The sequence below is a fragment of the Genypterus blacodes genome, unplaced genomic scaffold (assembly GCF_046128005.1).
Source record: "Genypterus blacodes isolate CSIRO-AG114 ecotype Tasmania unplaced genomic scaffold, CSIRO-AGI_Gbla_v1 ptg000012l_1, whole genome shotgun sequence".
NCBI classification, from domain to species: Eukaryota; Metazoa; Chordata; class Actinopteri; order Ophidiiformes; family Ophidiidae; genus Genypterus; species Genypterus blacodes.
Genome location: NW_027466826.1, coordinates 4,828,257 through 4,843,224, shown reverse-complemented (window position 1 = coordinate 4,843,224; position 14,968 = coordinate 4,828,257). Strand labels below are relative to the sequence as shown.

The window sequence follows — 14,968 nt, the reverse complement described above, 5'->3', positions numbered from 1 at the left end:
GTGCCTCCATTTTCATGTACCGATGCTGCTATGGGGAAGTTCGTCATAGTGTACCAGAAACAAACTTTTTAATGTTACTCTAGTGTTAAAGAAGTAAAAAAAAAATGTAATTGTCTAAATATCCGTTTGCGAAACACAACATAAAAGAAATCGATAGCGCGTTTGTAATCATTTACAGACCAAAAGAGTGGTGAGTTGTCTTAGCTATACACGATCTCTAGTGGGAGAAATTGAGTGTTTGTCGTATCTAAGCAACGTGTTGCTTCAGTTAGGGCCCGACAACTTCGATTCTAGTGTTTTCGAAACAATAGTGATTGATACAGCTTTGAAAATAGCGTGATTTAAGGTGACGTGTATCAGTTAGCTCATTAGTGTACTACAAATAAAGTTAGCTTTAATCGGTATCACGACGCTTTTAAATGTTGCTACGTTTGCACCTTCCGCCGAGAGTATCCTTGAACTACGGAGAGACCTGTTGACCATATGTACATTTGGTTCAACGCTGACGTCATTACTCGAATGACGTGATTGGTCAACAGGCGTCGCTTTACTCGGTTCACCTGTTCTGTCCTCTGTGCGAGGCTAGCCGCACGCGCACACATTACCATGACGACAAACCAATATCAGAAGCGAGGCATGTGTGTGACAGAGAAGAAACAGATTTAAGGCTTAGATTAGATAGTTAACCCCCTTACTCTCTTTTCGTAGTTGCACCCCTCACGGTCGCGGTTTGTTTACTAACAGGAGACAAGATGATAGTAGAGAAGTTAAGTTTTCCGGGTGAAGGAGACCTGTCCCACCGGCAGCTAGCATGCTGTCACTCGTACTGTAGCATACCATCACAAGGCAATCAACTGCTGGTTTACAATCATATGGACAAACAGCAGAAGGTTTGTACACACAAGTTATTGTAATCTTTGTGAGGTTTTATGAAACTAAACACACATATTAGCACGACTAGGCATCTAAGGCACAAGGTGATGTGGACAGAAGCATTTTACAATGCTGGATTTTGCTCAAAACCAGGTAGTAGAGTAGTTTCTCTTTAAGTTATTCATACTTCGATTTGTTTTTGATGAAGTGGTTTCATTGTTGTGTGTTTGAATGTTTGTCTACAGCCTCTGGTGCTCACTGGCCACCACAATGACATCAGTGCCACGACTTTTGGGAAAGGAAGCAAACCGGTCCTCCTCTGCTCTGCATCTGCTGATTATATTATTGTGTGGGATATTGAAGTGTGTCAAAAGAGAATGAGGGAGGGTAAGCAAATATTTTTTACTGAAATAAAGAGTGCTATTTAGTGTAGTTAGTCTCCTGGTCAGAGTCAGTGTTCTCTTTTCCTGTGTCTTCTGTTCTTTGTAACGTTAATTTGGAGTTGATTTCATTTATTGTCAATGACAGAGTGTAAGTCTGCTGTCATAGAGCTAAAATGCGGAACTCAACATTGACGGCAGCATAGCTGAGCACAACAGTCATATTAGACATATTTGAAAATCATGGAAATGCACTCTAAACAACTTTCACCCATTTACACAGGTGTTTCATTGGATAGGGAAGCTTTCTTGTATCATTTTAATTACCGTACGATTGCAATATAGATTTGAGCCATTTAATGTGGAAAGCCCTATATTCTAATCTAATCTAATCACATCATCCATGTTATTACCATAGAACACTTGCTGGCTGGATCATAACATGTCAGATTACCATTTTTTGCAGGTAACATTGCAGCTGGAACAGTTATTGGGACGTTACTGGGTGAAGTTGTCCATCTCTCATTCTGTTTTTCTGATGAGCGAGTGGCTGCGTGCTCTGGAGCCAACGTTTATATACTCAGCTCAAAGGTACAAACAAGATGGCTACTGCACATTTTCATAGTTAAAAAGTGGGATAGGATTTCAAATATATTTTGCTATATCCAAGGACATCGTATCACTCAGACTAATGATGGGATTACAGTATATATATCAATTGTACCTGCTGTGAAGGGTTATCACTATATTCAAGAGTAATGTTGTTTTTCTGAGCCAGACATTACGGACAGAGGAACTTATCTCCACTTTGACTGGTCACCTGGGACCATTGACAGCTGCTGAGTTCTGTCCATGGGATAAAGATATTCTGGTCACCACATCACTGGACAGGACATTCAAGGTATCAATACAAGAACCAGGAACCATCTCGTTTGTATGTATTAATATTTAATACTTTTGCTGTTTCTGAAATCCAAATAACTTTTTCTGTTTCTCTTTTATTTCTCGTCCAAGCTTTGGGATTTAAAGACTGAATCTGTTTACTACCAGTCTTTTGTTCTCTCAGGTATGATGTATCCATACCTCTGATACAATAAGTCAATAACGATCAACCATTTGAGATGCCATTAAGTACTAAATATTAATTGAAGTACTGCAGTATTGTATGAATGTACTGACGCTTGATCATGTCATTTTGTAGGCTCTCCACTTCTCAGTGTGTGTTTCTCAGAGGAGAGCAGGCATCTCATCACCGGCTCAGCTGATGGACAGGTGAGTGACTTTGCTCAGCCAGGAATCGAAATAAACCAACCAACAAACAAAAGATATAGTGATTTAATTGCTCAATTTATGTAACATGGGTTTAGGTGTGGTGTTTCTCGCTACATGATGACCACAAATGTCACATGGTGACCAAAATTGACATTCAGAAGATAGAAAAACGACATCAGAGACACCAGGAGACTGAGGGACAACAAGCAGGTAGTTTTATAATGACTATGGTTGAAAGGATTTAGTGCAGCCGTTGTAGATTAATTAGATTTTTGAAAAATGTTTTGAGTCATACAGGTTTTTTCCAGGATCCTCAACAAGTCTATTGAAAGTCAATTTCACAGATATTCTCTTCTAGGAGCTGAGGAACAGCCGGCTTCAGACACAGTGGAGACTTCAAAGCTGGTCCTAAAAATGGCTTTGTGTAGCCCATTTAGTGGCACCAGTGATGAGCAGAAAAAGTAAGTTTATAAGTCCATTTATATACAGCCCTGTAGTTACAACAGCTTGAAAAGATTTATGATGAAAATGCAATTTCCAACTCAAATCACATGTGAGAATCATTTTGTTGTCTATGTGGCAATCAAAAGAATCAACACATCTTTGGATATATGTTGTGTTTTTGGCCTGTTTACCACCAGACACTTCTGATTTGAGAAAGACTGAATGGAATTTCAGAGCTGTGGTTATTGCAGATGTGCATGGTTGACTGTTGTGGGAGTTTGGAGAACCTGTAGAGAAAAGAAAAGTCTTTGTTGCCTGGTGCGGGAACGACATCACCTTGGAATATTAAATATAAAACAGACTTCCAACTTAGAACACTGATGAAATTGAAGCAGCCAGCTGATTCACCTTCCATTTAAGGGGGGGAAGCTGGAAGATTAACTGGAGGATATTACTTGGGTTGGTAATAAACTACTTTAGCAGCAGGGGGATACATCTCTTCTACATCTTTCATCCAGGAACATTGTGTCTATGAATTAGCAGTCCTAGAAAATAGAAAGATGGATGGAAACAAATAAATCTGACCCAAGAAAATACAACAGAAGCAATACAAAGATCCATAATTATGTCATAGTCACAATGGTCTGGAGACACTCCGAAGCTTCAAATCAAACTTTTATGGTTTAATTGGTTTACATGTCCACAACCACAGGAAACCCGACAGGCCAGCACAAACTGTTTCAGGCTATCAAAACAGTGGTGATGTCAACAAAGCAGACCCGTACAAAGTTGCCGTACAATTACAGTTAAATTTTCGGAAGAATATTTTGTACCCTTATTGTTCTCTCCATAAATGTTCAAACGGAAAGTGAAATGCTCTTTATTTACCACCACAACAACCCAAATGCCCTCACAATCATTTTGAAATGCATTTACGATTCCATGGGAAACCATTAACATGTTGAGAGCAATTAATGCTATGATTTGAAAAAAAATATTATAGTTGAAATGGTTTTCTAAAACATACTTTATAAACTACTTTGTCCATTCAATCTTAATTAGCAATTATAATTGGATATGCCATCTGATTTAGTTTGGCCCTCTGTCATGTGTCACAGTGTAGCCACCATTCATTCTCCTAAATAGATCCATCAGCAATGTTTGTAATTGTCTACAACATGCGGTACAGAACAACATGCTCAGCTTTAAAATAATGATGCACTAAACTGTAAAACCACAACTTAAATGAATGCAAAAACTAAGACTCCACAGTACAGCCTCAGCATGTAGCAGGAAGTGGCTAATCACCAAGCATCCATCAGACTCAGCCTCCTCTCCAGCCTCTCTTTTCTATGTGGCAGTAGTTTCCATCTTCCTGGGTGTTCATGGTTTAGACTACATGAAGCCAATGGAAAATGTAGACGTGAATATAAACCTCAGTCCTATGGTGTGCACGCCTTGCTGTTCCATCACATCAGTATGTTTTTCTTTAGTGTGTGGTTACCTTGTTTTTCTATGAAATGTTTTGAAATGACATTCCTTTTAAGGGAGAACCTCTAACGCAGTCATCCATATCGTTCTTTGCGATCCCTGTAGGGACAACAGTTGGCTCTGCATCGGAAGCACTAATGGTCTGTACCTGGTTGACCTCGCTACCTCTGAACTCCTAACTGCAATATATTTCAAAGGTATAGTATGTGGCTAGTGCTGCTGTTGTTTTTGCACAACCAGTACACCGTTATTCAGCCATCAGCATTAAAGCATCTTTCTTGATTTTAAATAAAGTTCTCGTAAAGCGTTGCCTGACATCCGACAAAAACAGTAGCACTCACAAAACCTTATTTTGGTTGACTTGCATGTAATAATTGTGTGCCACAGTACAGACACCAAAGCCTAACTATGGTGTTCTTCCAGATGTCTCGGTATATCTGCAGGCCTGCTGGATTTTACAAGTGATTCTACAAATTATGAAAATGTTTATCTGATATAACATCGAAATGCCAGCAGAAATTGGATCCTGTGTAAATCACGAATGGATGTCGCCTATTCCTCTAGATTACCCCGATTTGAGCTTGGCAATGGCTGAGTCATGCTCCATCTCTCCATCGTGGGAGAACTGTGTGAGTATAATCTTAACGTGTCGTAGATAAAGCAGAATGAGATGTCACTCAAACTTCTCTTTTTCCTGGGCACTTTGTGCAATGAAATGACATAAGGATGTAGTGGGAGCTTGCGAATATTCCCATTCTATTTATCTCATGCTTGTCTGGTTCATTTTATCTCCCCATACTGTATCCCGGCAATTGGTGACACTATTATGCTCCTCAAAAGCACCCTTTGACCCTTTGACTTCCCTGGTTTGTGCTATACCCAATTATTTCTTTTGATTTTATTCCCCTTGTCTTGTGCAATTATCTTAGATATATATTTCTATACACTCATCCAGTCGTTCCTTCCCTTTCTCACAGATGGTGTTTTTAGTGACCTCTATGTTTACTTCATGTGTGGTCCTGTTGGAGGTGAATCTGTGTGACCTCAGCAGGACTGTTGCTGTACAGGAAGGATTGTCTGTGTTCCCAAGGTAACTCAGAAGTTAAATATTTTGTGACATTGGGTAGAATTCTGCCTTCTCTTGCTTTCTAGCTTGTACGTCGGAAATCATAGCTGAAAATCAAAGCCTAGAGGAAAGGAGGAAGTCGGTGTCTTGTCACATTTTCTAGAATGTCTTGTTGAGGTAGAGTTTGTCACAACGGAACAATAAAATAAGAAGTCTGCAGTTTTTATTGCAGATGTTTCTCCATTAAGAAATTCTTACTGCGGTTCATTCCAATGCAATATTCAATTTTCTGTCAGCAATCTATTCCAGGTCATAAATGAAAAGCGTCTCTGTGGCCAGGACTTCATACCTGTGTACAACATGAACTGCTCTGTTGACAGTAAATGACTATGACTTTATGGGCATTTATTACATGTCTGAGCTTTTAAACCCTGATGACTTTGGTTATTCTGTCAGTAGTGGTTCCAGGAAATTTCTTCCACAATCCATTAAATCTTACTCATTAATTTCCCATTTCCCCTGTTCTTCATTTATTCCTAAAACCTGCATATTAGAGGGACATTCCTTATTGGGAATTCAGTTTAGTGGAATTTTCTTTTACCACCTGTATCTCTATTTATATTTCTACTTTAATAATTCTGCATTTTATGAGTTGATGCATAATTCTGTCAAAGTCCAAAAAACACACTGATTATCTTTTCTTGCTTTAAGGATATTTGGGTTTATCCTCTGTTACAGTTATCCTTGTGCATTACTCTGAATTTCTGTAAAAACTTAAGACTTATAAGCATTTTTACCATCTGGGGCTTCATGAGTCAACAGAAGTATGCTGCTGAGAATTAGAGGGACTAATAATCCATAACTGTGGAAAATGCTGCGTTCTTCATTTCCAGTAACTCTTTCCCCACTTCACCCCTCCCTTCTTTTCAGTTCTCCTCGACTGCTCAACTCTCCTCTGAATGCCGCGTTTAAAAAGAAGGAGCCTAACCATCCGAAAAAGAAAGGCAAAGGTCAGCATCCCCTTCACCGTCTGAACACTCACAGCTCACTTATAATATAAAAATGGATGCACTGCGATTACTGAAGCTACAGAGGACCTTATATGTAGATATAGAGGATTGATAGATGATTCTTTCCTTTTCATGGTGGGGTGCTGATGTGGCATTCATAAAATGTTCTCCCTCAATCCTAATTAGCTGTTTTTCACATTATACAACAGTACAAGATCATTAGATCGACATTCTCTAACTAATTAGCTTAATATGGCGTATGGGTTGCTTTTTGCACCAGTGGATCTTTAGGTAAGATGAGGCTGTTTGTGGTTCGTTGGTGTATCATTAGGTTCTGGCAGCTCTTTTACATTCTGCTGGAAATTGCAGCTATACTGTGGTTTACATGTTGCTCTTTGTGCTGAGAAAGGCAGCAGTAAAGAGCCGGACTCCCCACAGCTGGAGTGATGGGAGTTAATGCTGCCAGACCGTGTAGGGGATGTTCAGGGGGGGAGTCGGGGGGTGTTGCATGGCTGCAATGTCAGACTTGAAACCGCAAACACTTTCAGACTCGTGTAAGACACTGAGTGAAAGGACAGGAAAATATTCCTCTTTATCCTTGCTGGCTCGGTCAGTGTTTTTTTCTGTCTGTCGTCATGTCATTCTTCCCCCGTGTAACATAATCATAAAATTAACTAAGATTGGAGCGTTTTGGAGAGGAAATTGATTGGTTGCCATCATTTGAAGCCAGATGTCATCGGGTGCAGCCCTCATTTTAAATGAAAATCCCGTTTCCATAATCATAATATCATAAAACTGCGATTAAGAAATGATCAATGTTGATAGTGTTAACATTTTGAACAGTGAGACAGACACTTATGCTATAGAGCTCATCCACAATACGAGTAACAGCTTGAAGACATCAGAGCATTAAGTGTCATTTTGGTCGTCAGCCTTGTGTTTCTTTTCATTTCCTTTGCTGGTTTGGGCATAGTGAGTATGAGAAAAGAAATCTGCCTTTGCACTGTGAGGAACTGGGACTGTGAGGCTTTGAGTACTCCCGACTGAATAAAAGAGGAAAGTGTTGCATGTGTATGAGTGCACATTTTTCCATTAGTCATTGCCTGACAGAAAATACAATACAGAGCGTATACAGTACATGCAAAGAGCCAATTGTACATCTATGATACATGCAGTACTTAATTCTGTACATTTACCCCCAATTCCCTATGCACATATTCCACTTAGGTAGCATATTCTTCAGTTACTGCATGATTTCTATTGCTGCTAAACCCATAATCCTCTCCGGTCATCAGTTACCCTGACTCTGAAACCTCCACACTTTTGCTCTCAGTCACAATAAAATCTTTGAGCTTGTAATTTTTTAGAAAGCTTGAATTAGTTAGTCTTTTTGTTGGACCACATTTAGCAGCTCGCTCAGGGGGACGTCTGAGCTGAACCTATCCCCCTGCTGTCTTGACTAAGAACAAGAATTAGTGGTTGATGAAGAATAAACTCCAGGGCCTGTTCGGGGGCCTTGCCTGAGGTTCTGTAAATGAATCATTGTTACTGCTTACAATTGCGGGAAACCACAACAGTGATGTATACAATGTTTCAAATTATCTCAGTTCTAACATTATTTCTTTTGCCAACCTCACTTTAGCAGACGTGTACTGACATACTTTCCCCATGAACAGCCATTTGTCTGTAACCCCTACAGGTACGGACTTGAAACCATTAAATAAATATCTCCTCAGTGTTTCTGATGATTGATGGTATATAAAAACTATGCAATAAGTTTTCGGAGCAAAATCCATTAAAGCATTTCCTCCTATAAACAACCGGTGCCCTGAAAGTTTTTCACAGGACCGGAAACTATGCTGTAACTTTTATGGACGTAACACAGCAGTTTGTTTGGAATGAACATAAGACAAATTGGGTACTTAGAACGTACAAAGACTTGGAACAGCTTGACTAGATGGGGTTCTGTTTAGTTACACCATTATTTTAATTGTTGTGTACTCACTAAAACTCTGTGTGTAGTAATGTTGTTGTTATTTTTATATTACTCGTTGAGTGCATTCATAGCACCTCTAGATATTTTGCCAATCCTTTAATTCTGTACTGTCACTGAGATTTCTGTAAAGTAATTGATAATTATCTCTTCCCTACCACAGCCTTGCTTTTTGACAACTCTGCCCCGTGTCTGACAAATTGTGTGAACCATAGAGTGGTACAGCCAGTGGAATGCAGAGTCATCAAACCTGTTTATTGTTGTTGCATTAATGTCTGGAAGATTTTGGTAAAGGTGGGGAACCTTTTAACCGCAGTGATTGTGTAATGAGTGATTCCTCATAATTGACTTGTCACAACAACAATACCATTGTGCACTGAATAGCCAAACTGGAGTTGAAGGGTAGTTATATTTTTCTGATGCAACTTGAGTCCTAGGTTTTTTTGTGCTTTGCCTGCATTTGACACAAGAAGTGATTTTGGAAAGCTGCACACATTTTGATGGATGAGGAAAAAGTGAGCTCACTTTAGATTAGTAAAGATGCTGACAGTAAACAGGGAGCAGAATGAATCCTTCCGAAAATTTTGGCTCATAGGCTTACAACACATAATGACCCATTAATTGTATCTATTACAGTACAACTAGTTCAATCCAATGATGCAAAATAATGGATATGAATCTGGGGACCATTAGCTCATTTCCTAACAGTGGTTTTTATTGTCTTCTGTGTTTTAGAGAATGATCTTACTATCCGTATTGGGTGCACGCAGGACATTTTTACTTATACAGCCCTCACGCATTGAAACGGTCTTATTGAATATCTTGTTTTTTGAAAAAGGAGGTATGAAAGATCAGTCCCTGGTTTTCCACTCAAAGGTGAAATCATCTGGATACTCCAATTCTCCAAGGTATGTTGATGAAATGTATACCTAACATTAATTTAAATGGCAGCATGGTGTATGATAAGGTTACTTCAACTTCAACTTTAAAGTATTACTGGAGTGAGAGGAGTAACCGAACTCATCATTGGGAGAGTGGACATTCTTTCTCAAGAAATGTCCCCCAACTTCCTCTGGGTCGTCCTCCGGTACTGTCAGGCGTAGCTAAGCGATCTGCTCTTTTCAGTTTGCTGGCAGTCTATGTTGAGGTCTCCTCCTTATTAGTAACTTAAGGCTTTGAACAGTTGAGTGGCTTACCCTGCAGTCTGATCCAACTCACCACCTTTTAGGGTTTTCAGAAAATAAGATATGGAATCAGGTTCAATGAATCAGCTTAATTAAATTACTCTAGAATTGTGTTAATTGTCTTTTGAATAATCCACACACTTAAACATGGTAACATTCAGTGCAGTATACTGTATATTTTTATTATTGTTGTTACTTGTGACATGTACCAGTCCTCCCCAGCTCCCCATGTCCTGTCTCAGCTTTCAGAGTGTTCCTATCCAAACAGTGACAAAGAGGCAGTCCTCTCAATCACCAGAAGAAATTCAAACACTTTTGCAGACTAATATCATTTCTCACTTTTCAGAACGGTTCTTTTTTCACCAAAAACGAATGTTCAGAAGACTCCATCCTCTACGAAGGCTAACAAAAATATGTACGCACTTCATCTGTCCAACATTTAGAATGTGTTGATAATATTCATACGTTTTTGACCTGTCTTTACAGAAGTTCAACATTATTTCTCCTTTCTTTTTTTTTAATCATTTAGAGGCCTCCTCCTTAGAGATTATCCATCAGAGAGTGTAGCACCAACTGTTCCTCACATTGACCTGAGCATTGCTAAGAAACCAATCTATTGCCTTCAGTATTCAGGTGAGACAGCTTTGACGCAGCTAAGTGAAGTTATATTGATCATTCTATGCAAAACACAATGTAATGATGCAATTGAAATTATTCTCTGTAATAATTAACAATAAATATTTATGGACTGTTGAACTTGTTTAATAGGCGGAATTTCAAGTCAAAATGAATTGGCTTTTACTTGAAAGTACTTGAAATTCAATTGTAACTTAATAATTTTTTTCTTGTCATTCCCAGGTGATGGAAAGCAAATCCTGTGTGGTCTTGGAGACAATTCTGTGTTAATGTACAGGTCATCCCTTACTGGCAATCCCACTGCCTACACAGGTACATGAAGTGGACATTAGTATTCCTACTTTAAAAGCCCACATTAGCTTTCTGTAAAGTAATTTAGTGAGATATGGCAGAACTGGCACTGGCACTTTCATTTGTTCATTTGACATCACAACAATAACCCTTCATAATTTTGAGATTTAAATTTAATTTCAGTCATTTAAATGGAGGACAAATCCACTGTGTTTATATTATTATGTCAGTATATTATATCATTATTATATTACAGTATAGCATTGTCTCTTATCTGTAGAAAAATGAGACTCACAAGGTGAATTTTGGTTTATTCTGTGTTGTTTTCTTTGTATTCCGTTTATCCATTTTTTTAGTCATGATTTGAGGTGAAGTACAGGACTGACTCAGAATTCAAAAGACAAGCCCCAACCAGTCCTATTTTAAATTTGGAAACTCGTCCATGGCTTCACATGAAAGACTTCACGAAAATCCCAAATCTTCACTAACTTAGCTATCACTGTCAAAATAGTAGATAAAGTGTTTTTCTTTTACGAGAGAAGCGTGCTTTGGTTACATTCCAAAGCATGAATTTGACTATATGCCAGGTACACATTTGTTTTTATGAGTAAGTATGGGATTGGGTGCTGAGAGAAAACAGAGATGATGCTTCTTTAGACCAGCTAACTTTGAATTTATTTAGTTTTTGAAATCTATAATGCCTCCTCTACTCTATTGAAGATCTACATTGAATTAGTATCATATTAACAACCATTCTGCGTTTCAGAGTTTAGTGTTGCAGGAACACAGTCTACACAAGGGGGCAGCAGAGATAATAGGACAAGAGTTAAGGTGACGAGGAGGTCACCATTATCTTCTGTTATTCATTCTACTCTGTTAATCCTGAACCATTTTCTGTGTGTATGCAGGCCATGACAAGTCAGTGAGCACTGTGAGCTGGAGCCACAACAGACAGCTGTGGCTGAGTGCATCAGAGGACCGGACTCTCCGCCTATGGACCATTGGCAGCCCAGAACCTGCCATTATCATGGTAAATGTCCCATGCATTTCATAGCACACACACACAGACACACACTCAGACACATATCCTTCTTCTTTAGTTCATCCTCTCTCTTCTATCACGTAACACTAATCTAAACCATCACTACTATATCCCCAAAATCATGGTTTAATCTAACCATGACTTTCTCCTGTAATTCTGACCTAAGCTGTTTGCAGAACTGTGAACCAGCCACAATGACATCACTTTGCAAAAATGTCCTGTCTAAAACGTTCTTCTTCTATGAGAGCTATGATTAATTATAGACTGTGTATCACTCCTTAACCTTTAAGGATATTATTGATGCCGTCATTGATATAAAATGTGTTCAATTCACTTTTTCCTTTGCTAATACCAATAGCCCCATTGAATTGAAACCAAGAAAGCCAAATTAAATGGTTTGATGAAATGGTGTATTTCTTGGCCCTAAGACAGGGTTTTGTAGATTCACAGCATCTGCTGAGATCAAAACCTCCTTAACCCTGATCATGTGCAGACCCTTACATTTTTATTGGATGTCACAGTTAGTGGGACAGTTAAGTGTGTTGACTACGGAACGCCAAGTGAAAACAACCGAGTGTCCTCAATTCTGGGGTCTCCTGTTATCTTGTGCTAACCACCCGTACATTGCTGCGCTCAGTGATGCTGACCTTGGCTTGAACTGCTGCCTTTGACTACTTCTGGTGCAACAACCTGGCAACAAGCCACAGCTTTGTAGGGGCTAACTAGAATTACAAATAGCTTTGCACAGTTATAATATTATCTAGATTTAAGTCACTTTACTGATCAGAGGATATTTTTTTCTGGTTTGTCTGTTTTTGGCTTCATATATCAGATAAGTTGGTAGTTTATGATGTTGTTATGCAAGTCAAAACCTGGTCAAAGTAAGTATCCAATGACATAAAACAGCCTTGTGTTTTTGGTCTTGGAGACTCTAATCATGCCACTTAGGAGATTGGGAGAACCATGCTTTATTCCTCCCTTCTTCTGTTGTTGTTTTAAGGACCTTTATCACATGGAATGAAGAAATAACCTTGCTTGACTCCAGTATTTATGCCTTACAAAGTGAACGAGGCAAAAGGGAGCGTAGGGAATAAGGGATGTGAATTTGGAAAAAACTGAAAATGTGCACAGTTCTACCATCAATTCCATTGAGCAAAGTTTTTGTTTCAGGTTGATACACAGGTATTGGATGAAACAAACAATATATAGGTTATCTCCTTACATTTGGCATGGCAAAGTATTCATTTTTGCCAGCAAACAAGGAATCTCTAAATGTGTCATTTTACTTGTGTACATTGCTTTGAGAATTAAGCTGTGACTTGGCTGAAATCACTCCGAGTCAATGGAGTACACTAGTATAGTACTTGAATTTTGATGTTTCATGGTTACTTTATCACCTACATGAACACAGTGTTGTTGTATCCCAGAATTTGTATTAGAAAGAATAGTCAAATTGGTCTGCAAGGTTATATTTCATTTGTAATATATATCTAATGAAAGCATAATGAATGTCTGATTGTTTTTTTGTTGTCTTTGGTCTTTTAGAGAAACAACATGTTAACGAAACGCATGAGTGGTGCTCAGTTTTATTACCTCGACAAATTTTTGCTCCTGGCATCTGGACACTCTCTGCACTTGTACCTGTATAATGTGGATAACACACATGAAGACATCAAAAGGTAATGATAGGTGATTATAAATAACATTGACAGTGTTATGCAGTATGTACCCTTGGTGTTATAGAGGTGCAGCTCGATAAATTAGAATATCGTGGCGAAGTGAATTTATTTCAGTAATTCAATTCAGAAAGTGAAATATTGTAGATTCATTAAACACAAAGTGAAATATTCTAATTTTAATTTTGATGATAATGGCTTACAGCTCATGAAAACCCCAAATTCAGTATCTCAGAAAGAATCTCACCATGTCACACTCTAATCAGGTCATTAAGTTTCCTGAGCCTTCACATTGTCTCAGCCTGAAGCAGACTGTCTGGTTCAGTAGGCGACACAATCATGGGGAAGACTACGATATTCTAATTTATTGAGATGCACCTGGATGTGTTGGCTATTAGTTTTGTTTTGGTTGTGCAGAACATTTTCTGATCTATAATCCTAATATAAAATATATTAAAAAACCTTTTTCACCCACAATACACATACATAAGAACCCCAAATTCTAGAATTGGTGTCAAATTGAGTCTTATGTTTGCAGACAAAATAGTTAAGAGCTGGAAAGTCAAATTAAACTAAAATCCCCTTACCCCTAAGCAACAGTATGTAACTTTTAAAACACCTTTTCCAAAGTCGTGGAAGCAGGACTGAGGTTCAGCAGGTAGGAAGGGGGTGGAGGAAGTTGTTCAAATTTTGTCTGCAGTGTGGGACTGCTGCTTTAAAGCAGAAATTTAGAAATTCTTTTTTTGACCAACGATAGTGTATATCTAGAGAATCAGTAGTCAGAAGTAAAAACAGATTTGCAATGAATGTTTTCAAGATTTTCTTTTGCTTTTTCAAAAACTGTGCAGAAGGCCAATTGATTATAAAGTTTATTGTCCATATTGATATTCGTTTTATAATCAAGTGAGGTTTTGTAAACTATTATCACAAATGATGTGTGCAAGGCTTTTACATGCCTACACGTTAACAGTTCACAATCTAGTCCAAGTTCTCCTCAGAAGACAAGGAAAATTCACAACACTTATCATAAAAGAAAAAATGAAACCTCAGGAGAGACAGGTCCAAGAGAGATCCTCTCTACTTGAAAGGCCAAGGTGTAGAAGCAAATAAATCGAAACGAGAAAAATAAAGATTTAGCATTACAGGAAAATAGAAATACAGCAATTGAGTCCTGATCTAGAAAGTGGATCCAAAGTCTACAGAGATATGATCAATATAAAGTGATAAAGTCTGTTTACTCTTATACATGCCTGACACTGATTATTGAAGATACTAAATCTAATCAATCTAAATCTAATGTCCTTGGAAGCTTGCTGTGGTTGTCACGTTGGACAGATACATTTTTGCCACAAGGTTACTCAACATGTATCATGGGTAATACATTGTAGATCAAAGAACCGATATATTGACTATGCAGGCTCTGTTACTTAAGTGAGCTTTATTACTGATTTGAGGGCTGGTTTTATTTAGCTGCTACCACAAGAACACTGCTGAAGCTCCTTAACATCCATTCTGCTTCACTGTGTTCTGTAAGCTGTCAAGGTCTATTCTGGAAGCCAAGGAAGTGACAGACCTCCTTCCCAAACCTTCTTTTAGCAGAGCTCATTGCC

At 38.4% G+C, this 14,968-nt stretch overlaps 1 protein-coding gene across 1 annotated transcript in view; it reads left to right on the top strand.

The window, feature by feature from the left end:
* Positions 1-752: 752 nt before the first annotated feature.
* The window catches only part of wdr27 (WD repeat domain 27), a 40,718-nt gene continuing 26,502 nt past the window's right edge, over positions 753-14,968 (top strand). Inside the window, exons 1-18 of the mRNA XM_076165388.1 lie at positions 753-890; positions 1,119-1,260; positions 1,720-1,844; positions 2,047-2,154; positions 2,268-2,319; positions 2,455-2,525; positions 2,621-2,735; positions 2,884-2,986; positions 4,566-4,657; positions 5,025-5,089; positions 5,438-5,550; positions 6,457-6,530; positions 9,368-9,437; positions 10,060-10,128; positions 10,243-10,346; positions 10,572-10,661; positions 11,549-11,670; positions 13,228-13,361. Of these exons, the coding sequence (XP_076021503.1) occupies positions 753-890; positions 1,119-1,260; positions 1,720-1,844; positions 2,047-2,154; positions 2,268-2,319; positions 2,455-2,525; positions 2,621-2,735; positions 2,884-2,986; positions 4,566-4,657; positions 5,025-5,089; positions 5,438-5,550; positions 6,457-6,530; positions 9,368-9,437; positions 10,060-10,128; positions 10,243-10,346; positions 10,572-10,661; positions 11,549-11,670; positions 13,228-13,361 (1,787 nt within the window). The remainder of the gene's footprint in view (positions 891-1,118; positions 1,261-1,719; positions 1,845-2,046; positions 2,155-2,267; positions 2,320-2,454; positions 2,526-2,620; positions 2,736-2,883; positions 2,987-4,565; positions 4,658-5,024; positions 5,090-5,437; positions 5,551-6,456; positions 6,531-9,367; positions 9,438-10,059; positions 10,129-10,242; positions 10,347-10,571; positions 10,662-11,548; positions 11,671-13,227; positions 13,362-14,968) is intronic.